The sequence below is a fragment of the Dipodomys ordii genome, unplaced genomic scaffold (genome assembly GCF_000151885.1).
Source record: "Dipodomys ordii isolate 6190 unplaced genomic scaffold, Dord_2.0 Scaffold7, whole genome shotgun sequence".
In the NCBI taxonomy this organism is placed as follows: domain Eukaryota; kingdom Metazoa; phylum Chordata; class Mammalia; order Rodentia; family Heteromyidae; genus Dipodomys; species Dipodomys ordii.
This window is the reverse complement of record NW_012267223.1, coordinates 22,019,472-22,045,072: the sequence shown is the minus strand read 5'-3', so window position 1 is coordinate 22,045,072 and position 25,601 is coordinate 22,019,472. Positions and strand designations below refer to the sequence as shown.

At 40.3% G+C, this 25,601-nt stretch overlaps 3 protein-coding genes across 3 annotated transcripts; all 3 read left to right on the top strand.

Annotated features, from left to right (window-relative positions):
* Positions 1–970: 970 nt before the first annotated feature.
* On the top strand, positions 971–1,264 carry LOC106003064 (keratin-associated protein 3-1). The gene has a single exon (XM_013037821.1). It carries the CDS (start codon positions 971–973, stop codon positions 1,262–1,264), a length of 294 nt encoding a protein of 97 aa, XP_012893275.1.
* Positions 1,265–12,430: 11,166 nt separating this feature from the next.
* Positions 12,431–12,743, top strand: LOC106003055 (keratin-associated protein 3-3). The gene has a single exon (XM_013037812.1). It carries the CDS (start codon positions 12,433–12,435, stop codon positions 12,727–12,729), a length of 297 nt encoding a protein of 98 aa, XP_012893266.1. The 5' UTR covers positions 12,431–12,432; the 3' UTR covers positions 12,730–12,743.
* Positions 12,744–18,944: 6,201 nt separating this feature from the next.
* On the top strand, positions 18,945–19,241 carry LOC106003063 (keratin-associated protein 3-3). The gene has a single exon (XM_013037820.1). The coding sequence runs from the start codon at positions 18,945–18,947 to the stop codon at positions 19,239–19,241; it is 297 nt and encodes a 98-aa protein (XP_012893274.1).
* Positions 19,242–25,601: the final 6,360 nt, after the last annotated feature.

The window sequence follows — 25,601 nt, the reverse complement described above, 5'->3', positions numbered from 1 at the left end:
AACCTTGGGCCTCATCACCTAATCAGATCTGCTCCCATCCTGCCAAGTTATCATCCAAAGCATGTACAAAGGAGGGATAAAGAACCAAGTAACACTGGGCACAAGTAGCTCATGCCTGTAATACTACTAAGCTACTAAGGAGGCTGCCTACGCAGGAAAGTCTATGAGATGCTTATCTCCAAAAAAAAAAAAAAGAACTACTCGGGAAAAGCTATGGCTCAAGTGCTAACCTTGATCACAATAAGACTTAGGGACAGAGCCCAATCCCTTAGTTTAGGCCCCAGGACTGGTCAAAAAGAGCAGGGGGTGGGGGGATGTCGGTGGAAAAGGGAGAAAAGAAAAAGAAACAAGTGACTTGCTAAAGTTGACTTGCTGTGGAAGATGCCTTTACACAGAACCAAAACCCATTGCTCTGTGGATTCTATCCATCTATTGTAATTCAGTTTCTGAGGCTCACTGAGAATAAACCTAAAAGTTTCCCCAACTTTTTCAGTATAAGGTCAAAAGGATCATGGTACATCTATGGGTTGCTAATAGCATACCAATCAAAAAATCTACTTATCTGTTCATCTGAAAAGTAGACAAACACAAACACATGCACACACAGGGAAGATATGCAGATATGCATACTTATGCACTCTTAGTAATGTGTAATGGTTGGAATATAATGATTCCATGCCTTTGAAGCCTGACATGAAGCTGTCTGTCTATGCAGACATATGAAGAGTCCTTATTTGACAACAAAACAACCTGGATCTCTTTAATGAGGTTGATGTGGTAATAAACCACTTAAGTAATTAGATGGATTTTATGGAAACAGCTATAAACTGAAACATGGGGGAAAATAACTCTTGGTCATAGGTTGACACCCAGGGAGGTGGGTATATAAGAGCCAGAAGCAGAAGCCAGAAGCATTAAGACACCAAGAACCTTCTCCTCCAAGCCCAACACAAACCCAACTCCCAACGCCATGGCTTGCTGTATCACCCGCTGCTGCAGTGTCCCCACGGGCCCTGCCACCACCATCTGCTCCTCTGACAAATCCTGCCGCTGCGGAGTCTGCCTGCCCAGCACCTGCCCACATGGGATCAACCTCCTTCAGCCCATCTGCTGTGATAGCTGCCCCCCACCATGCTGCCAGCCCGAGGTCTATGTGCCAACCTGCTGGCTGCTCAGCTCTCGTCACCCAACTCCTGGACTCAGCGGGATCAACCTGACAACCTATGTCCAGCCTGGCTGCGAGAACCCCTGTGAGCCCTGTTAAGTGGTCACACCTTGACTCAAGGACACGGCTGCCATCTGTCTTCCCCATGACCTGGGCCTTCAATCGTTGCTACTTTCTACATCCAAGCTAAATCCATACATAGCCAATGCCCACAGCCAGGTTCCTGTGGATTGGCTCAACTTCTTTGTGTTTCACTCCTTTGGGTACAGGTGGAGACTTGGGATCTGTGAGGCTATTTCACTGCTCCTTGGGAAATAACCATATCCACTATGGTTTAATAAACTTTATTCTGGCTTAGCAAATGAGGCCTGGTGACTGTTTATTTCTATGTCTCCTCTTAGGGCAAGTGAAATGCCTATCTCTACCTAAACAGTAGGTTATCAGAATGCTCAAGACCTCCTCTAGCAGCTGTGAGAGATCTGGGCCTGGGCACTGTCCCTCAGCTCTTCAGCTCAAGGCAAGCGCTCTACCACTTGAGCTACAGCGCCACTTCCGGTTTTCTGGTGGTTTATTGGAGATTGGAGTCTCACGGTCTCTCCTGCCCAGGCTGGCTTTGAACCACGATCCTCAGATCTCAGCCTCCTGAGTAGCTAGGATTACAGGCGTGAGCCACCAGCGTCCGGCTATGTGAGAGATCTTATGGAGATATTCCTCCCAAAATTAAACACTGGCTTTTGTGATAGTTTGAATGGTGAAAAGAATCCACAAGGTTTTTTTGTAGAATATTTTTTTTTGGGTCCGGTCGTGGGGCCTGAACTCTGGGCCTGGGCACTGTCCCTCAGCTCTTCAGCTCAAGGCTAGCGCTCTACCACTTGAGCTACAGTGCCACTTCCAGCTTTTTTCTTTTTGCTTATGTGGTGCTGAGGAATCGAACCCAGGCCTCATGCATGCAAGGCAAGCACTCTACCACTGAGCCACCTTCCCAGCCCTTTGTAGAATATTTTTATCTAACATGTTTTTGGAGAAATTGTCATATACTATGACCTTTTTCCTCCTGTGTTCATGGAGAGGTAGAATTAATATTAATATCTAATAATATTATTAATTATTTAATATTAACTATTAGTAAATAAATAAAATGTTTCTGTACAGCGAAGGACATAGTTACTAAACTAGAAAGATAGCCAGCAGACTTTACTGCAATACATCCAACAAACGCCTAATATGCAAGATATGCAAGGAGCTCAAAAAATTAGCATCCATCCCAAACTAATAAGCCAACCAATCAATGGGCAAAGAAGAGAGGCTTTTCAGAAGAAGTAAGAATGGCAAATAGGCACATAAGGAAATGCTCACCCTGGCCATATGGAAATGCGAATCAAAACAACTTTGAGATTGTCTTTCACCCCAGTTAGATTGACCAACATCAAGATTTCAAACAACAACAAATGTTGGCAGGGATGTAGGGAAAAAGGAACCCTCTTGCACAGTTGGTGGGAATGTACACTAGTAAAACCACTCTGGAAGGTGGTTTGGTGATTCCGCAAAAAGTAAAGATTGAACTTCCCTATGGCCCAGCCATTCCATTCTTGGGCATCTACCCAGACAATTGCAAGTCAGAATATAGTAAAGACACTTGAACACCCATGTTCATTGTTGCACTATTCACAATAGCTAAATTATGGAGACAGCCCAGATGCCCTACAATAAATGAGTGGATCAATATAACGTGGTACACATACACAATAGAATTTTATTCATCCATTAGAAAGAATAAAGATTATGTCATTTGCAGGGAAATGAATGGTCATAGAAAAAAATCATGTTAAATGAGGTAAGCTAAGCTTGGAGAGACAAACAATGGATGTTTCCTCTCCTATGTGGAAGCTAGATCTAAAATACTGCATGTGAGAACCTATACAGAAGTCTAGGCATTCACACACAGTCAGACTGAAAGAGGATACTCTTAGGGGAGGTACCCAAAAGTGCAACTCTTCTGAACATTTAAAATACTATTTATCAAAAACAATTCCAGGAAATGTAAATGGGATTTTGGTGGTGGTAGTGGTGTTTGTTTCTGCTTTCGGGTTTTTTTTTGGGGGGGAGCAAACATGGGGTACAGAAAGAGAGGGAAGTAGGGTGAACAAATCTAATTGTGCTATTCAGTATAGACAATGTGGAAAATAAACTAATTTGTGGCAAGTGGCAGGGCAGGGGGTGGGGGGAGTCTGAGGGAAAATGAAGGAAGGGGTGACATTGTCCAAAAAGGAAATGTGCTCATCACCTGATTTATAAAATAGTAACCCCTCTGTACAACACCCTCATAATTGCAATAAAACTATTTTTAAAAGGTCTCTTTTGGTTTTGTTTTCTGAAATGTATGTTTCCCGTGTGCTTTTCCAAAATAATTATTAATTCCTTCACTTGTGGTCACCATACTTTTACTTATAAATAAGAAATTTAGGATTAATGTGGTAACTATTGTTACCATGTCACACTTGTAAGGAGCAAGTATTGAGTCTTTACTGCTAACACTGAAAATAATCTTAAATGTCTTATTACAACCATGATGAACTTTTAGCAGGCAAAGGACCTTTGGTAGCTCAAAAACTCCAACTAGAAGCCAGGAGATGTGCAATTTGGTTTAGGTGGCCCCTGTGGCCACGCAAATCACAGATTTTTCTAAGTCTTAGTCCTAAAATGCATTGATTAGCCAAATAACTCTAAAGTGTCTTTCAGTTTTGACATGTTAGATTCTAGATCATCCAGAAGCATTCTGAATAGTGAGCATTCCACCCGGTTGCTTGAACTGCTTTCAGTGGCAATAATTCACACGTGTTAAATGTCTATAGAATGGAGGTGTCCTTGCGTGCAGTATCTCATTAATGAACATTTATGAAAATAAAACTTGTTGAAATTATTTGAAGAAGGGGTAAAATGGGGTCAAGTGCTAGAGGAGCTAAATTTGATCGGGGTACATTTTAGGCCCATATGGAAATATCACAATGAAAACACCACGTATAACTGATAAATGTTAATTTAAAAAAAACATGCTTTACAAATCTCTAAGAGATAACTAGTCTTATTCTCTCCAATTAAGGTAGAAAAGGATTAAATTACTTTCAAAGGCACATACATCCCAAGGGACAAAGAATTAAATCTAAAACTACCCCAACCCCAAACCTCTTCTTTTTCTACTATATCTAAGCACTTCCCCCTTTACAGACTTCAATATGAAACAGTAAGCTTCAGTTGCATGTGGCTCTCTTGAGTTGAGCCCAAGTCCATACCAGTTGGCAATGTATCTCTACTATCATTCTTTTTTTTCTTGTGCCAGCAGCTCCACTTCTGGCTCTTTGGTAGTTAATTAGAGGGTTTTGTTTGTTTGTTTGTTTGTTTGTTAAGTCTCTGGAATTTTCTGTTCAGACTGACTTTGAACAGAAATCCTCAGATCTCAGATTCTTTAGTAGCTGGTATTACAGGCGTGAACCAACAGGACACATTCATCCTACTTTTAAGTCCATATTTAGATACTGACTAGAGAGATCAGCGCTGAAATGTTGGCTGGTCTTAGACCTTGACTGGTACAGAATACAAAATACAGAATAGATAGCAAATCAAAACATTTTTAAAAATTTTCTTGAGGCAATTCAATCATCTAGTCAAAAGTAGAGTAAAATATCTTTCATGTTAATGTTTATGTAGTCTCAGTAATAGAATAGAAAACCAAGATAATTTTTCTTTCTAATTACTTCTAGCACTGAGGTTTTTCTTCCAGCCTTTTAAATTTTGGCTACCAAATCTAGACTATTCTAGAACCGGCTCACAGCTACAGTCTCCCAGTTGGCCTTGACTCAATTATTCTGTACCCCTCCTTCCACCCAACTCTAACTTAATCAGACGAAGCTTCCGGCCTTTTATAAATATTAGTTCAGCTGAATGCTCAGGGCACCATGATGATCAAGATGTTCGTTTTATTCTGAATCAAGATCAGCTCTTTGGGCTGACTGTCAGGACCCTCGATACTTTCGTACAGTAATTCTCATCAAATCTCACTTGCTACTAATCTTGGGGCAACATAAAACTTGCAACCTAATTATAACAATGCCACCCATTAAATAATTGAGAACATGTCCTCTCAAGGACCATCTTGCTTTAAGTAGAATTCCCATCACTCGCTGTTAGATAAGATTTTAAAAGACATCAGTGCCTCGTACCTAGTGAAAATCAAATTAATGAAGACATATACAGCCTCTAGAACAATGCATGATGATGGTCAACCTTTAAGTCTGCCTGTTCATTTTATTTTATTTTATTTTGTGCGAGTCCTGGGGCTTGGACTCAGAGCCTGAGCACTCTCTCCCTTAACAGTTTTGCTCAAGGCTACCACTTGAGCCACACCTCCGCTTCTGACTTTTTGCTCACAGTCTTTCCTGTCTGGACTGGTTTCGTACCTCAATCCTTAGATCTCAGCCTCCGGAGTAGCTGGGATTACAAGTGTGAGCCACCAGTGCTAGCTAGTCCATATGCTTTGTGATGCTGGGTGAGGACTTAGCATTGCTCCTTTGATCTTTGTATGTGGTTCCAGGTTCTACCAATAGAGGGCGCTGGAAGGAGCCTGCAAGTCGTGAGGAAGGAAAAAGGGCCTATGGCTTCAGCACCAACCAGGCACCTGCGCTGAGTTCTAACTTGCAGATCAATGTGGTACTTTAAAATACAATGTCAATACACCTCAGTGCAATGGTACTTCCCTGAAGAGATGCAAACTCTGGCCCCAAAGGGCCTCTTCTCTGAGCTTTAGAAGTTAAGATGAAGTCTACTATGTGAGATAATAATAATAAAAATAAAATCTCCAGCAAATGTTATCTCTACCATTCTCCTGGTGAAAGTTGCTCTTCTCTAGTTCCCCCAGTCTTCTGGTAGAAAAGTAGCCTTTATCTTCTGTGCTACTAGTGAAAGGTAACCCTTTATATCCTAACTAATATCTTCAGTTAGCTGGCTGTTCCAGGGTAAGTCATAAAATGTTCTAGGCAGTGACTTTTCTTTAGATGTACAAAGCCCAGGATATTCAAAGACCTACACATAATAAATAGCAGCTTGTTCCTGCAACAGAAAAGCAGACCACCCAAAAATTTAGAACTATCTTGGCACCCAATCTATCTGATATGCCTCCCCCACAGTGTCCTATAAAAACTATGCAGTAGCTCATGCTTATAACAGCTACTTGGGGGGTAGAGGCCAGGAAGATTGTGGTTCAAGGCTAGCCTGGAAAAAAAGTTAAGTGGGACACTATCTCAACCAGTAATCTGGATGTGGTGGTGTGTACCCGCCATTCTAGTCACATAGAAAATATAAGTAGGGGGATCTCAGTCTAAGGCTGGTGCCAAGCAAGAATATGAGTCCCTACCTGAAAAATATCTAAAACAAAAAGGCTTACAGTTCATGGCTTAAATAGCAGAGCATCTATCTAGCAAGCATGAGTCCTTGAGTTCAAATCCCAGTACCACCACAAAATATAAAGTATTGTCCACGCAATCCCAAAGGATGGTCTTTTTCAAGAATGAAAGTCCCCATTTTCTAATTTATTAGTTGTTGTTGTTTTGGTTGGTCATGAGGCTTGAACTCTGTCTGGAAACTATCTCTGAGCTCTTTTGCTTAAGGCTAGCACTCTACTACTCTAAGCCACAGCTCCACTTCCAGTTTCCTGGTGGTTAATTGGAGATAAGAGTTTCATAGAGTCCCCCGGCTAGCTTAGAACCACGATCCTCAGATCTCACCCTTCTGAGTAGCTAGGATAACAGGTGTGAGCCACCACTACTTAACAGCTTTTTACTAATAAAGCTCTATCCTCCCTTAGCAAGCTGACTCTATTTACCTGCTTCAGTTACAAGAGCGCCACCAGGCAATATCCAGAGGTCAGCACCCAGTTCTGCAGACCCACCCTTCCAAGTTTCTCAGTTTAAATAACCCCACCCTTTTATCTTCATTCAGCTGGGTGCTTCCTGTATTACCTCAGCTTTCTTCTCTGGCTCTTTCAGTCCTTCAAATACTTAAATTTAACAAGTCTCTCTATTGAAATTCCTTGGGTGTGAATTACTGTTTGCTTGTCTTCTGAATGAGTTTGATAGACAATCATGTGAAAGATTCCAGTGATTATTATTTGCTACCTTCCTTACTTAAATATTGTGTGTTTGAGCTTCCAGATTCCACCCCACAACCCAGGCTCTTTACTAAGTACTGGAGATATTGACATGAATAAGACAATGTCTGTGTTTTGAAGTGAAGTGTAATCTAGTAAAGAGAACCAATATGTATTCCAAAGAAATGTAGCAATGTACTATGGTGGGTATGGGGACCCAAAGATGGGAGTAGCCAGGTGTTCAAGGAACAGGTGTTGAGGGGAGGGGCAAGAGAGAAGTCATAGCTTTGCCTGCAATGCATTTACTTCCTTTCTCAGCTCTTCTGACCTTTAACAACTTAATCTAATCATCCATAAAGGCCTCTTTCATCACGTTGGCCCTCCTGCATACTATTTCTTCTTATGGGAACCTGCCACTCATTGAACTCACTCACATGTCACACACCATGCTATATGACTTACTTAAGTTAGTCACGTTTAATATTTATTTAAGCATTGTAGCCTCCTCCTTTCCTTGATATGAAATGTACTCATTACCTTGCCCATGTAATTGTAACCCCTCTGTACACAGTATTTTCACAATAAAAAATATTTATGTAAACCTTACACTACAACTACTATAGGTCATTATTGTTTGTTTGATTGTTTTGTTTTTTTTTACCAAAATTATATTTGAAAAAAAAACCCTGATGCTCAAAGCAATTAAACAATTTGATCTGGGTCTTATACCTGAAACTCCCTCCATCACTTCTTCATCGACTCCTTTATTATATGTTACAAAGTGCTGTCTAGTCTCTTCCAGAAGACCTCAGACCACGCATTCATGGAGGACAAGGCCCAGACTTCTGGTTTCCTGTCTGTGCCTCACACTTCAGAATATATGAGATTTATTAAATACTTCAGAACAAGTGGTTTGGCTGATGATCAGCCTCTTTTATTGTAGCCACACACTAATATTAGCCATGATTCCCTAACACTACAGCAGAATGCAAAAAGCAAAGAATTATGAAAAAAACAGCTTAGCAATAGTTTTGAAATTAAACAGACAAGTTAGCTATTTAGTGTTCCAATAGCAAAAATAATTTCTGCTGTCTTAAAAAGAAAATCTAGGGTGAAAAAATGCAGCCGTGGTACTCACTATGATGCTATGTTGGAAATGAATGATAATAACTTATGGGTAGGAAAACAGGAGGGAAAAACGGAGAGAGAGCTAGGGATGGGGTGAAATGTATTCATTACTTAACTTATATAACTGTAACCCCTGTTTATCACCTTTATAATAACAATATGAAATGCAAATTGAAAAGAGAAGCTAGCTAGTTTTTAGACCACAGATAGGTCCTGTAAACCTATGTTTTAATCTGTTCTAACTAGTATGAAGAAGACCAGTTCTTTGTAAGACCCGGGGCTTATTGAGTTTATAGGTAGTTATATATCTAGATGATATGGTGAATAGGTACAGAAAAAAAAATCAGTCAGCAGGACTTGCTTTTTCTTTTTTTTTTTTGGGGGGGGGTCCGGTTGTGGGGCCTGAACTCTAGGCCTGGGCGCTGTCCTTCAGCTCTTCAGCTCAAGGCTAGCGCTCTACCACTTGAGTCACAGCGCCACTTCCAGGTTTTTTCTTTTTGCTTATGTGGTGCTGAGGAATTGAACCCAGGGCCTCATGCATGCAAGGCACGCGCTCTACCACTGAGCCAACTTCCCAGCCAGGACTTGCTTTTTCTAAGCAAGTCATATTGTGTATCTCCAATATTCATTCATTTCCCTGACATCTATGAAAATATAGCAGTATGACAGTGGTAGAAAAAAGGTCCCCCAAGCTATAACTCCCCAAATCCATCACAGATACATAAATTGAACAGGATTATTTCTTAGTTCTCAAGAAGATCTTCATTCCTCATACTGATTGATAACCACTGGTAGAAAGACATTCTGATTGTTTGGTAGAGCAGCAGAAAGCAGGGCAGAAAGATATGGCTATGTTTACGCAACACTGAGTTGGTGGAGAAGGACACTGACACCATTTTGAAACTGCAACAGGAAGCAAGTTTGAGATGTCACCACACTACCAAATAAAACTGAGAAGGAGAGCTCATCCCATGGTGGATACAAAAGAGGTAGGGAGTTTATTTGTGTAGGATTATGAAAACAACAACAAGGAAGCATGCTGGTGTATAGAAGCCAGGGTCCCTGAAATAGGTTGGTATAAAAGACCCACCAAGGGCGGCATTGTGGAAGCAAACCTGCTCCACTGGCACCATGTCTTGTTTTAACTCCGGTCTCCAAGGATCCTGCAGTGTCCCTACCGGCCCAGCCACCACCCTCCACTCCTCTGACATATTCTGCCCATGTGAGGTCTGCCTGCCCAGCACCTGCCCACATAATATCAGCCTCCTCCAGCCTGCCTGCTGTGACACTACTTCCCCACCCTGCTGTGTGCCTGACTCTTATGTGGCATCATGTTGGCTGTTCAACAAGGGCCACCCTGCCCCAAATGTGGCTGGGATCTCTGTCACCACCTGTGTCCAGCCTTGTGAGTGTCAACCTCCTTGCTGCTAGCCAAACATGGCAAAGCACCTCCCAGGGCTCCCTAAGGATCTTGAATGGTCACTAAAGGCTGGTCAGCAAATGGCTGGGAGATGCTTTGACCTTGGGCCTTCAGCCTTGCAGAAGATGCTCTTTTCTCATTTTGAACAATGATTTCAATCAAGTGAGGGAAGCATCCAATCATAGATCTCCTTACTTTAAAACAAAATAAACACTACTGACACCTCCAAACCATGTACTGTTTTCATGTTTAATGCTATAAATATCTAAGGACTCATGGCCTATGCATCATGAAGCCATAACTAAATCCAGCAGTATTACATTTTTTAATGACATCAATGTAAATCTCCTAGCCAAAGGAAGTCTCCCAGGGGCATAGAGACATCTGAGTAGAGTCATATGGATAAGAACATTTCATTCTATGCTCAGAATTATTTAAGATCTCAATGTCAGCACCTTCTTTGTTATTTTGAATAACTCACATGTGTCCTTAAAGAGACAGAGAAGCCATGATTAGGTATCAACATACACTCTAATCTGTCATTTAACCCAACTCAATAAATATTTACCAAATGCATACTCTGCTAAGCATGCTCCCAAGTGCTTGAAAGAAGCAAGCAAGATTAACAAACAAGTCTTTCTTTCAAAGGCCTGGCACTGAGGTGAGGGAAAAATGGTGGAATGATCATCTTGGCAGAATGAAACAAGGTCTGAGAGAAGAGTGCAGCTCATTTCGTAAGAACAGGAAAAAGAAATGAAACCGCCTGGAAGGATGGCTTCGTGATCCAGTTTCTTTGTGAAGGAAATATTGGAGCTGCAACTTCAGAAATGAATAGGATTTTTGCAGCAGAGACTCAGAGAGGAGACTTTCAAGCTGAAGAAACAATGAGCATGGTGGACAGAGGGGCAGAAGGTCTGGAAGACTCACCTTCATTTTTATTTGTTGGCCTTTATGATAACTACCCAATATTTAAGCAAAAACTAAGCCTATTGCACAAAAAGACCTTTAGTAGTATCCCCATTACCAATGACATTTGAGGTTTTTTTCTGATTTTTTTTCTGATAAATGATGATTTATTGGTTGAAAAAAATGTCATTCATCAGTGCAAACTTCAATCAAAGGAAACATTAGTTCACAAAAGGATTCAAAAAACAGTTTGAGAGTGAGGCCTGTTCACGATGAAAAAACTTTGGTTTCTTTTCATCTTCACCAGTTGATATTTTTCCCCCTACTGACTTTTTTCAGTCAGCCTTTTTCTCTTTTCAACAGACCATCTTGGTTTGGGGTAATGTCCTGTAAAAAAAAAAAAACTCATTAGGGAATCTATACATTATATTCCTTCAACAATCATTTGCTGTCCAATAACTTAAGTGATGTTGATTCCACTCACTGAATAGTTTTATGCTGATCATGAGGAGGTATGTGAAGATGTGGGAATTAAAGAAATTATCCAGTTCAAACTCTCCCCTTACACACACCCCAACATCTGGCAACCTACAGGAAAGCAACTCAAGGCCAGTTAAGGTGAAGAATGTGGTCAAAGGCATTCCTAAAGGAATTTACAATAGTGTTGAAGATCTAAGAGATGAAAACAACTAAGCCTACTGAGTAGGAAGTAAGTCCATGACAAGACAATATTATGAATGCCTCAGTTGTATGCTGTGCTGGGTCAGGTCCCCTTCACAATCCACTGTTACCCTGTGCATCTTGTGATTTCCCCCCCTTTCAGGTTCTGTTTCATGTCCTCATGGATATCATACATGTCAAAATGAGATAGATTTCTTCTAGAATAATGGAATGGGTCTTCCCTTTCCACCACTTTGCTCTTTGACTTGTACAAGGTTGGTATACCTTTGAGAATAAAGATGATATGAAAAGAAAAACATATGGCAACACTACCTTTGAAAACTCACCGTAGTTTACCTAAAATAATGAAAGCTACTTTAACCCAACACCATTGTGCATGTGACCTTGTTTGCTCATTAGCACCTGAATTATATGATCAATAAAAAAGATATATGCTTGAGGTGCATACTGGCAGAGGGAAGAGTCATCAGTGGGCAGACATATCCTTATAATGAGCTGAAAACAGTTCAACTGATCACTTGAGTTGCTTGTTCTAAAATTAGTAAAAAGAAAAAAAATCACATTATATTATGAATACTACTTAAAATGCAGGTGGGGAGGAAAACAAGAAGAAGACCTTCACCTCTAAAATTACATCTGAATTGTCCCTTGGACTGACTACCCATCGTTCATGCAACAGGTGGCATGCCAGGCTTCCTGTGAAGGTATCATAATGTCATGATCTTGTGACAAAAATGACAGATCCATGAGTCAAAACCATGATTGCTTTAACAAGGGCAGGAAGTCTTAACAGACAAGAAAATGCCAAACTGATTAAAGAATCTGAGTGCAAAGAGCTGTCATAAACAAAAATAAGGACAGGAAGCCTCCCCGTTGGGCCCACACCCGCTGGGGACGGGTATATAAGAGCCCCAAAGCAAGAGCAGGCATTTGAACCTCAGAAACATCACCCTTCCAAGGAGCCTAAAGCCACCTCCACTCCACCCAGACACCATGGCTTGCTGTGTCCCCCGCTGCTGCAGCGTCCCCACCGGCCCCGCCACCACCATCTGTTCCTCTGACAAATCCTGCCGCTGCGGAGTCTGCCTGCCCAGCACCTGCCCACACACCATCTGGCAACTGGAGCCAACCTGCTGTGACAACTGCCCCCCACCCTGCCACATCCCTCAGCCCTGTGTGCCCAGCTGCTTCCTGCTCGGCTCCAGCCTGCCCACCCCAAACATGGAGACCCTCAACCTCACCACCTACACTCAGCCCTGCTGTGACCCCTGCCTCCCCCGCTGCTGCTGAGCCATGACTCCCTGGCTCTGAGCCGATAACCAACGACCCAGGGACTCTGTGTTCAATGTTCATTTGTCTCAGCAGCTTATTGGAAGTGAGGTAGACCAGATGGCTGAGATATGAAAACCCTACCTTTGATTCCAATGGAGAGAAAGATCACAAATGGTTTGTGATTTTTCTGGCTGAATAATCACTTGGCTCATAGTATTAAAATGCTATCAGATGATGTCTTCTTGTTTCATGCTGCTTTCTGAATTTTTCTCCCTCTATTGAGTCTTTCCATAGAGGCAAAATAACCCCCTGATGGGTTTTCTAATAAATTTCATTTCCCTGGTCATATGTGTTTTTTATTTATGTGAGTATTTGGGGGTTACTTATGCTTTTTTTTCTTTTTAGGGATAAAGATGGTTGTTTTAATTATTTTGGAAAAAATTTCCATTAAGGGATCATTTAGAACTGACTTTTCACGGTTTACATTTTCTGATCACCTTGATCTCCTTTTTTCCCAGATAAATATAATTTGGTGATGAGTCAACACTTGCCTAATTTTTGCCAGATGAATCAAATGTACTTAATTCTTAAAATAGCATTAATAGATGACAAAAGTGAAGCTTTAATTATTCAGCATTCATAAAGTCATAAAATCAGTAAGAAAAGCAGAATTTAAACCTTGGTATGCCTCACTCAAAAGCCCAATTCTTTCTATCACATCATAAGGCCTCCAATATTAATAAAGGTAGAAGATTTTTGACCAAAGTTATGACATCAATGTAAAATATGTAAGAGAAATAATTATAAATTTCTTTAACAAAATCATCACACCTAATTATAATTGAAAAATATGCTGGCTCAGAGATTAACATTGGCAGGTACTCATTCTTAAGATCTGGGTCATTTAGTAGGCTAACCTTTTTCCAATTTCAATTTTCTTTAGAAAAACCTTAAAATGATTAACTCTAGTAGCAAGGCACTATAAACTGTAGGCCAACATATTAATATTAGCATAAGCTGGGTACCAGGGGCTCACACCTGTAATCCTAGCTACTCAAGAGGCTGAGGTATGAGTACTGGAATTCAAAACCAGTAGGAATTCAAAACCTGAGTAGAAAGGTCCAAGAAAGTCTTATCTTCAATAAACCAGAAAAAAAAAAAAAAACAGAAGTGGATGGGCTGGGAAGGTGGCTCAATGGTAGAGTGCTTGCCCTGCATGCATGAGGCCCTGGGTTCAATTCCTCAGCACCACATAAGCAGAAAAAAAAAGCCAGAAGTGGCTCTGAGGCTCAAGTGGTAGAGCATTAGCCTTGAACTGAAGAGCTGAGGGACAGTGCCCAGGCCCAGAGTTCAGGCCCCACGTCCGGACCCAAAAAAAAAAAGAAAAAAAAACGGAAGTGGAGATATGGCTCAAGTGGTGGAGTACCAGCTTTGAGCAAATAAATAAAGGAGAATGCCTTGGACTTGGGTACTGTCACAAATATGTACATATACGTTAATAAGACAATTGCCAAAAGAATGCCAGTACTTTTCAGGTAATAGTTTTGGAGCTGGAGCTAAAGTCTTTATTAAATATAATTTAATCCATTAACTGATTTTTATTAACTTACTTAATTTTGTCTTCTTGTAGGGTATCCTTTTCTGAGTCTAGAAATAAAATGCATATGTGTCGTATGCATTTGAACAGATGTCTACTTTTATATACCACATATACAACACATATCTAAACACAAATCAAAATCTGAACATAGCATTGAGTTAAAAGCCAAAAAGAATGCTTGTAGGGGAGACAGTCAGGCAAGGAAGGGGAGAAGCAAGTACTTTTAGGATCTTTAATACTAGAGCGATTCCTCAGAGAATCCCAGAGGCTACCTAACAATTTAACTCTGAGGGGATAGTGCTTAGAAGATGAGACACAACCTAGCATGTTACCAACAAGAGATCTGACTTACATTTCTCATGCATTTCACCTGTATTTCTTGAGAATTGGCCTTTGTTAGTCCAATACTCTTGTGCCAGGAGTATATACAAAAAAAAAAAATGCTCTGACCTGAAGTGGCCATAAGTTTCCCTTAAGTCAGGTGAAGGACACAGGTTGTAACTACAATACATACATTGCATATATGTTGTAAGTATGTGGCCACATTCTGTGATTCTCTGACTGAGAAGGAACTCTGCACACTGATACCAGGCCCCAGGAAAATGAACTAACATTCAGATCCAGTGACTCCCTATGAGGAGAAGCAAGAGGCCTGGGATCTGAGCCCTCCAGACAAAGCATTAGAAGATAAATTGACAGTAAGCAGGTCTTGGTAGAGCAACTGCTTAGTAAATCACAGAGGCATCAGGAAGTTTGGTGATTTTTAAGCTACAGGAGGTAGTCAGGAAAGGCTAAAGTCCTAAGACCGAGGAAGCCCAAAGCGAAGAGGCCTGGACTGGGACTTCAAAGGAGTGAAAGACTGGATGTAGTAGATGAGCAGTCATATCTTACCTCTGTTGTTATTTCACAGTCTTTGGTTTGTGCCTTCCTGGTCACAGATAGCCTCATTGACTATCAAACATGTAACTAAAACGTGACAAGTTCAAAGTTCGTGGTGTGTGTGTGTGTGTGAGTGTGTGTGTGTGTGTGCGTGTGTGTGTGTGTGTGTGTGTGCGTGCGCATGTGGGGTGGGGGAAGTAGATTTTCAACATTTTGAAAATCAAGAATTATAGTCTCTTTCCTGTTTAGCTCCAAGGAAAAAGAGATGTCGTTTTTTAAAAACACATGTTTCACAGCTCAGGCACATGGTTTAAACTTCCATTTCAACCACATAAAGAGCAGCTCAATTCCAATAGAGCTTATATTTAGATCTTAACAAGGGAGTCAGAGGCCATCTTAGTCCAATTACCTGGCATTTCTAGGCCTCACTACCTCCAATATAAACAAAGCTGAATAATAGCCAGATCTCCAGACTACAGCAGAGAAAATGCATTCTAATATGGGACTGCAAGTTTTGTCAATAAAAGTGATGAGTTTATCAACATAAACATGATAGTCTATGACTTTCTATTCCATAAAGTCTCATTTATAATTGAAGAAGGAAGATGTTTTTACATAGACAATAACAATTCTTTTACTGTAGACTGAAAGTAATAATTGCATTCTGAATGAAAGATGAATATCTCTCTGCCATGAAATTCCATTTTAAGTGTCTAAAAGCCATGTTTCCTTTGCAATGTTTCCTTAAATTGTCAAAAATGTTTTGTCCTTTTTGTTGATGTTTATGCTCTTAGAGTCTAATCTTTTGCTTTCCAATTATAATAATAGCAGTAACTGTAATCCTAGCTATTTAGGAGACAGATCTGAGGATCACGGTTGAAACCAGCGTGAGTAGAAAAGTCCATGAGACACTTATCTCCAATTAACTAGCAAGAGGTACCAGCCTTAAGCAAAAAAAAAGCCAAGTAGGAGCATCAAGCCCTGCATTCAAGCCCCACTACTGGCACAAAAGAAAAAAGAAAATAGCAATTTATAACAATATGTGTGTGATAAACTTTTCTACCAGAGTATGAGCTCCATACAAGTTTAAAAAAATGTTCACTCTGTTCACTGTAGTCTACTCAGTATTTATCACAAGGCCTGGCACATGGTACTGTCCAATCAACATCTGTAAAATTAAAGTTTTGAATAATGACTGGAAGTTGTGCAATCTGGCAGATGTCCACGAAAAGATAAATCTGAGCAAGGTGTTGAGGTACCAGTAGATGTGCTGAATATTCTCTTTCTCAGCAAAGCTATAGAGAACTTTTACAAATCTTTAAATTTATCAATTTATGTGTCAGCCACTTTCGCTACATGTAAATGTGGACCTTTATTGGTTTTAAACTTTAAGATAAATGTTTACTGTTTATTTTTCTCAAGTAAATTTATTGTACAAAATATTGGGTTTCATTGTAATGATATTTTGGTTGTATTCACCTCTTTGTGATTCGTATAAGGCTGATGTATTTTTTCTTTCACCTTTTCCCTACTTCTTCTTTTTTCCCCTTACTTCTTCTTGACTGTGTTTCTTTTATTTTAACTTTGCCTTGAATTTTACCTGAAACTTTTTTTGCTAATAATAATGATTTACCTTCCCATATCACCTTGTGGTTGTCCATGGGTCTTAGCCCCCCTCCCCTTTTTTATATCTCACCATAACAAAGGTCATCTATCACAAACTGATAGCCAACATTACACAGAATTGAGGGGAAATCATTTTCTCTCATAAAAGAACTATTACAAGATCCTGTTGTACCATTCCTTAATATATACCTAAAGGAATCAACAACTGCCAACAGTATAGATAATTGAGCACTCATGTTCACGTCAGCTCTATTCAATTTATGTCATCAATGGATGAATTTGATTTATTAAAGAAATGTGAGATATATATATAGAGAGATACACATGGAATATTATTGAACTTAATAGAAGAGTGACATCTTCTCACTTACAAGAAAATGCATAGAACTAGAAATCATCATGTGAAGCAAAATAACCCAGACTCAGAAAGGCAATCATTGGATACTTTCTCATATATATATATATATATATATATATATATATATATATACACACACATATATATACAAATATACATACATATATATACATATATACATACATATATATGTATACATATATATGTATATATAATTTTAGCATCATGGTCTCAAGCCGTTCTCTCCCTTAGACTACATAGGCATAAATTGAAATTTCAATTTCCCACAACTAGCAGCGAAAGAAGTAAAGCAAGTCAGTTCTGAACTCAAAGATAAATGACCATACACCTATGGCAGGATTTTCTGACTTAACTAGCTCTGAGAGAAATATAAACACACTGATGAAACTTCATTTTTTATCCATGAGGTTAGAAAATACATTTAAAATACCAATGGAAGTTTTAGGGAAATAGAAATTTTCAATACAGTGCAGCTAATAGGAATAGATAAGTAGGAAAAATAGGCTAAGTAGAACCACTTTGGAGAAAAGTATAGCAATCAGGGTGCCAGTGGCTCATGCCTATAATCCTATCTACTCAGGAGACTGAGCTCTGAGGAACACAGTTAGAAGCCAGTCCCAACAGGAAAGTCTGTAACACTCATATCTTTAATTAAACTCATATCTTTAAAGTGCTAGCCTTGAGCAGAAAACACAGGGACATCATCTAAGCCCTGTGTTCAAGCTCCAAGACTGGCACAAAAAAAAGGAAATTAGCATTCTACTCTATAATGCTATTTAATAAATACTTTTATTTTTGAGATAATCAGAAAAGTGTACACTTATTTATACAGTTATCCTTTACTGCTGCAATTATCAATATACTATCTAAAAATTGGGAAAAAACCCTAAATATTCAATAATGTGAACTGTTTTTGTTTTGTTTTTTGCCAGTCCTGGGGCTTGAAATCAGGGCCTGGGCACTGTCCCTAAGCCTCTTTGTGCTCAAGGCTAGTGCTCTACCACTTGAGCCACAGCACCATTTATGGCCTTTTCTAATTAGTTTATTGGAGGTAAGAGTTTCCTGGACTTTTCTGCACAGTCTGGCTTCCCATTCTGATCTTAATATTTCAGCTTCCTGAGTAGCTACGATTATAGTTATGAGCCACTGCCACCTGATTCCAACTTTTTAATGAATATATATTTAATGAAACGCTGAAATAATGATTTTTAAGTTTTTGTTGCATATTTCTCACTGATTGTGCTCTTCAAAAGCCTCAAACCTCAAAGAAGACAACTAAAATGAAGTTCAGCTTTTAAAAGCATGACTACATCATCAGACAAATTGGTAGAGGAAAAGGCACAGAGACTAGAAACAGAGTCTCGGCGGAGAAGAACGCTCGCACTGCGATGACTGTCCCTCATGGTCCCCTGCAGGGCTGGTGGCAGAATTGTCATAGGAGAAGCCCTCAGCGACACCTCACAAAGCTTGTGTCCGTGACAAATTGCGAGAGTAATCGGGACACATTTAGCAATGAACTCAAATAAAAGTTAATTAGAAGAACAGAGACTCTTTACAAGCATCTGAATGTCAGACCAATTAGACAATGCCAACACCAACACAAACAAGAACCAGGAAAGAAGCCTCCCCGTTGGGCCCACACCCACTAGGGAGGGTATATAAGAGCCCCAAAGCAAGAGCAGGCATTTGAACCTCAGAAACATCACCCTTCCAAGGAGCCTAAAGCCACCTCCACTCCACCCAGACACCATGGCTTGCTGTGTCCCCCGCTGCTGCAGCGTCCCCACCGGCCCCGCCACCACCATCTGTTCCTCTGACAAATCCTGCCGCTGCGGAGTCTGCCTGCCCAGCACCTGCCCACACACCATCTGGCAACTGGAGCCAACCTGCTGTGACAACTGCCCCCCACCCTGCCACATCCCTCAGCCCTGTGTGCCCAGCTGCTTCCTGCTTGGCTCCAGCCTGCCCACCCCAAACATGGAGACCCTCAACCTCACCACCTACACTCAGCCCTGTTGTGACCCCTGCCTCCCCCGCTGCTGCTGAGCCATGACTCCCTGGCTCTGAGCCGATAACCAACGACCTAGGGACTCTGTGTTCAGTATTCAAGGTTCTTCACAATGGCCTCCTCTGCTCCATTCCTGTCTTTGATGCAGCCAATCAGAGCTTTCCCCGCCACCCGTGTCAGGACCTACAACTAACTAGAAGACTCTCTTCTAGAAGTTGGAACAGGGATGTCACTATCTCTGATGATATCCCTCAACAACAAATCTTTTAAAAAATGAGAGACTTTCTGTGGCCAGGTAGCTATTATCTGTAGCCAAGTGCCATTCCAATTGGTAGCTGCCTGTCGGTTTTCCAAAGTGGTTTGGTTTCTTCATATTAAAGTGTACTTTTCCTTGGGGGTTTGGAAATTCTGTTTCCAGCCTTGGGTGGTCTTTTTCTGCAAATTGAGGGACTTCAAACTCAGCCTAATAAACTTCATGTTTCTGGAATAGCACAAATGTCTATAATTCATTGTTTCTGTGAACATTACATTGTTTAACTCACAATGTTTCTCTTTTTTTTTTCAAGAAAAAAACAGCCAGGCATTGAGGTACACCCCTGTAATCCCATTTACTGAGGCAGGACAGTTATGATTTGAGAGAGACTCTAGACAAGATGTATGACAACCTATCTGAAAAATAACTAAAACAAAAAAAAAAAGGCTGATATGTCTCAAGGCATGAGGCCCTGAGTCCAAATACCAGTACCATCAAAAATAAAGAAATAAGAAAGAAAAAGAAAACCCAGGAGTTGTAAATGAAGGTGAATACTTCATGATCTCAGCTTATAAGAAGGTGGAGGTAGGAAGATTGCCATCCAAGCTAGCCCAGGCAGGGAACACACATGTAAAATACAAACCTCTGATGAACGACTTGTACTAAAAACAATTAAGCAAAAGATTGCGTAGTTGCTTCACTAAAGAAAATACAACAAGGGGGCCATTAGATGCAAGAAAAACTAAAATTAGCCCTCAGGGATAAGATAGCAAGGTAACACTTTACCATGACTAGAATGGTCTCAAATAATAATTGCTGACACCACCAGAGGGTAGAGAAGATATATGGAAGGGCTAAAGGATTCTTACATTTTTGTCAACAGTGTAAAATGGTCTAGCTCCTGTTGTGGTTTGTATCTAAAATTGTTCCCCAAAGGCTTCTGTGTTGAAGACTTGGTCCCAACGGGGGGCACTATTGGGAGGTGGTAGAATTTTTAGGAGGGGAGGGGCACCTACTAGAAGGAAACCCAGATGGGGGAGGCAGGCCCTTTGAGATACTATGGCCTTGTCCTTCATCCCTCTTCCTAACTCTGCAGCTCCCTCTCTTTCCTTCCTTCCCTCTCCCTCCTTCCCCCTCATTCTCTCTTTCTCCCTGCTTTTCCCTCCCTCTCTTTCCTCTTTCTGGCTACCATTAAAACAGCACATGTGCTCCAACACTCACTCCACAGACTCCAAGCAACAAAGCCCAAGTCACTGAGGCCTGAAACCTGAAACCAATAGCCGAATACACCTTTCCTCTTTTGGAAGTTCTTTAGCACAGACATTTTGTGATGAAACCACTCCTTTAGGAGGCAAACAGCCTGACAATTTCTTGTGAAAGTATCTATTCCAAGACTCAACAGTTCTATTGTTAGGTACTGTACCTAAGAGAAAATAAAACATATCTACAAAAGTATTTGTACAAGCATGGTATAAAAGTGTTATTCTTACAATCCAAATGTTTATCCAAAGGAGAACAAATTTGTGGCATGTTTGTACAATACAACATATTTCAGCAATTCAAAAAAAAGAACAAGGTACTGACGTAATACAGGTAAGGTATTATATTAAGAATATAATGCTAAGTGAAGGAGAATAGAAGTGCAAAAGTATGCACACTGATTTTATTCATGGGATTCAAGAACAGTATGTATCTACAATGAGAAAAATTGGGACCATATTTGCCTTTGAAAGATAGGGAGTGAGCAAGAAAGGTACAAGGGAAACTTCTACTGTAATAGAAAATTTTAATGTTTTTCGGTGGGGTCACCATCAGAGAGCTATATTCATCTGGGTAAACTTTATCTCAACAAAACATCTATGAAAGGAGCTCATGCCTACAACCCTAGCTACTCAAGAGGCTGAGATCTGAGGACCATTGCTAGAAGCCAGCCCAAGCAGACAAACCATGAGACTCTTATCTCCAATTAAACAGCAAAAAGCCAGAAGTGGAAATGTGTCAGAGCTACAGCTGTGAGCCAAAAATGCAATGAGAAGCATGAGATTATAGTTCAAGGGGGAGGGGGAGAGGGAGAAGAAGACAGAAGGGAAGGGAAGGGGAAAAGAGGAAGAAGGGAGAGCGAGGAATTATTTGGAGACAATATTTGGCAGTAGAACAGGCAAACGTTATTTTCCTTCTTTATGGTAAGGACTGAATAAGGCCCAAAATGTTGCATAACTAGTAATAAATATTACAGCTCTTGAGTAACAGTATTAGATCTAGAACAAGAATATTATGACCATGAAGACAGTGCCCTTCATCTCCCACTAATGTTCTTTGTGTGAAATGATTACATAGCAAAGCCCCTGTAAAGCTAAGTGGATTTATTTTTAGCTAATATTTACTAAGGGCCTATTACACATTATGTCCATGGGCTGGGAACAAAAGTATAAGTAAAGTACATGTGTAGTAAAAGAGACATTGTCTTTAAAAAAAAGAAGAGCAAGTAGGTGTCAATGGCTTACGATTTAATCCTAACTACTCAGAAGGCTGAGATACAAGGATCACAGTTCAAAGGCAGCCGGAATAGGAAAGTCTGTGAGACTCTTATCTCTAGTTAAGCTTGAGCTGAGCCTCAAGTAGCAGAGTACTAGTCTTGAGCACAAAACTCAGGGACAGCATTAAGGCCCTGAGTTCAAGCCCCAGGACTGCTCCCTCTACCCCCCATTTAAAAAGATTTAAAAAGAACAGTAAACCGACAAAGACATTAAAGCAATGCAACAGCTTTGTCATCTTTTGCAGAGCATCCCGAGAGAGACTCAGGTCTTTCATCGAAGTTTTGACGTCCAGAAAAGGAATAGCTGAGACATAACACCTTCAAATTTGAAGAACGGTGGGAACCTGAGTTTGTGAGACCTAATGCCAGCAAATAAGCCCAGAAGCACCACATGAGCACCACATGACGGAAGGTCCTACTTTGCTAAGATATAGTGTTTGGGTTTTTTATCAATTCAGAGTGACAAAAAAAAGAGAATTATATTTTTAGAAAAACAATGGTAGTAGCAGTCAAGAATGAGTATTCTGAGAGAAAAAAAGGCATATTATAAACCAAAAAACAAGCACATCTTTTTAGCATGACTTGTCATGACATCATTTACTTTCCTCTTTTCCCAATGCTTCCTTCTGAGTATATGTTGTATATAAATAAATCCTGGTAGATGCCAGTGGCTCACGCCTGTTAACCTAGCTATTCAGGAGGCTGAGAGCTGAAGATCGAGGTTCAAAGCCAACCCTGGTAGGAAAGGCCATAAGACTCTTATCTCCAACTAACCTCTCTAGTACTGTGTTTTTAGAGATGTAGTACTAGCTTTAAGCACAAAAGCTCAGAGACAGTACTTAGGCCCTGAGCTCAAGACCCAGGACCAGCACTCTAAATAAACAAACAAACAAACAAATAAATGTGAAAAATAAATGAATCCTGGCTAGTTGCTGTCTTCTAAGATGAGCTTACAGCAATTGATTATATAACACTACCCAATAAAACAAGGCCAAAATAATATTCTTACCCCCTATATGAACATATAGAAATGACAGGCATGTGTCACCACACCTGGCTTGCTAGCACCACATTTTAATTGGCCCTATGATAGACAAGCAAGAGATCTTTTTTTGATTCATTAGGTTGTAAGTTTGCAACTTTCTTTCAGAGATTTAATGTGTTTCAAGTCCTCAGACTCATATTCTTTGTACAACATCAATATGCCATGAGCCCTTGTAAGAGCTTTTTGCATGAGTGTTGAAATAACTGGAGAAGAATAAGTCCCAAGAAGTCATTTTAATCTACACACATTGTGTGTGTGTGTGTCCTTCTGATATTTACTGTCATGTTTCTACTATACTAGTAGCTGCCTAGGAAGTAGTGCTTAGAATTAGCAAAAAAGAAGTTTCTTTTGGATCACAAAACTTGTTTGTTTTTTATCTTATTAGTGTTTTCTTCCATAAGATTCTTAAAAAGATTCTGGAAGCAATTTTCTCTGATACTTCTTTTTTTAACAAAATAGGCACCCAACTAAAACCATGCAAAATGAAATGAATTATGCTCTTTAATGGGGAGGTACCTCCAACTTGGAGGTAACAACAGGAGGATCATTCAATTCAAGGACAACACTAGCAAAAGTTAGGGAGTCCCTGTCTCTCAAAAACAAAATACAAACAATAGGGCTAGGGTCATGACTCAAGTAGTAGAGCTCTTTAATGTGTGAGGCACTGAGTTCAACCCAAGTACCTGAAAAGAAGAAAAAGAGAAAAGGAGGTGATGGAGGAGGAGGGAGAAAAGGAGGAGATAGAGGAAGAGTAGAGGAGAAAGAGGAGGAGGAAGAGTAAACAAAGGAGGAGCATGAAGTTAGGGAGAAGGAGGAAGTAAGAGGTGGAAGAGGGGGAGGAGGAGGAAGTAGAGGACAAAGATGGAGGAGGTGGAGGAGGAGAAGGTAAAGAAGAAGGAAGAGGAAGAAGGGGAGGAAGAATAGGAGGAAGAGGTGGAAGAGGAGGAGAGTAGTAGTAGAAATAATAAAAAAGTTAAGTCTCACATCCATAACTACCTGGTATTACACGAGAAATTTTACCCAATGGAACTGTGGTTAGCATACTTTTAATTTTCATGAAGTTAAGGCCTTCACAAATGAAGCAGACTCCAAGTCTCAGCAGCTAAGACTTCTATGGCTTCCTTCCTCACAGTCTCAAGTAAATCAATGAAGGCTTCCCAAAAGATTATACCTTAGAATTTGTATTTCACTTGGATCAGAAATACAAATAAGGAAGTAGGCACTGACAGTTCATGCAATAATTCTAAGTACTTAGGAAGTGGAGATCATGAGGATTGTGGTTTGAGGCCAGTTTAGGGAGAGAAACATTTGTATCTCAGCCAATTAAGAAGCTGGGCATGATAGTGCATCTGTCATTCCAGCTACTTGGGAAGCATAAATAGGAAGACCACAGTCCAGGATGAAGAAGGCAGAAAGCAAAACCCAATTCCAAAAGTAATAAAAGCAAAGAGGGATGGGGTAGCTCAGTGGAATCAGTGGCAAGATTGTGTGTTTACCATGCTTAAGATCTGGATTCGATTCCCCTCTCCCCTAAAAAATAAACAGACCACAAAAAAAAAAACCTTCAAAGTATATAAATAGTAAAACTGCTTGAAAAGTGAGGCATACCAAATGTGGACAAGCACAATTTGAACTGAAAATCACAATGCAAGGTCTTGATAACCAACTTATAGTTTGACTCACACAGGCATTAATTATTCTTATAGTGATAAATATTATCCATCTACATACATAAAGTATAAATGTCTCTCACACACACATATATACACACACACACATACACATACATTCATACACACATACACACAAGCATATACGCATGCATGCACACATACATACACACTCATACACAATTTAAACCACTACATATCTTGGTTCTTTGTTGTTAAGTACATATTTTAAGATCACAAAAAAGCATTGCAGCTGGGTGCCAGTGGCTCATGCCTGTAATCCTAGCTACTCAGGAGGATGAGATCTGAGGATTGTACTTCAAAGCCAGTCCAGGCAGGAAAGCCTGTGAAACTCTTATCTCCATTTAACCACCAGAAAACTGGAAGTGGTGCTGTGGTTCAAGAGGTAGAGTGCTAGCCTTGAGCAAAAGAGCTCAGGGACAGTGCCCACGCCCTGAGTTCAAGCCTCACAACCGACAACAAGGACAAAAAAAGAAGCCTTGCAGGAATGCAAAGCACGGTGACCATTCTCATGATTAGTGGCACAAATACACAGCACCTCATGATTTTAACATCAGTTTTAGGAGTAGACACAAGCAGTCAATGTGCAGGATGAAAATCAGTGGGAATATTATCTTCATTTGTAATGAATTGTACCGACAATAATTATTTATTGGCCCTTTTTTTTTCTTTTGTTCCTTATTCTGTCCACAGAACAATGTTTGCGAGGGGGGACCAAGATGGCGACGGGGCAGTAGGGAAACCCCATAGCTCTCTCCAAACAAAAAGAGAGTTCGAGTTCCAACGCTTAATCTCCCCAAGAGACCGACAACAACAAAAAGACGAACACTCAGAGAAAAACCAGAGGTGGAAAATAACAAAAAAAGAAAGAGA

Coding starts and splice junctions, on each gene's coding strand:
- LOC106003064 (XM_013037821.1), top strand. CDS start 971: ATGGCTTGCTGTATCACCCGCTGCTGCAGTGTCCCCACGGGCCCTGCC.
- LOC106003055 (XM_013037812.1), top strand. CDS start 12,433: ATGGCTTGCTGTGTCCCCCGCTGCTGCAGCGTCCCCACCGGCCCCGCC.
- LOC106003063 (XM_013037820.1), top strand. CDS start 18,945: ATGGCTTGCTGTGTCCCCCGCTGCTGCAGCGTCCCCACCGGCCCCGCC.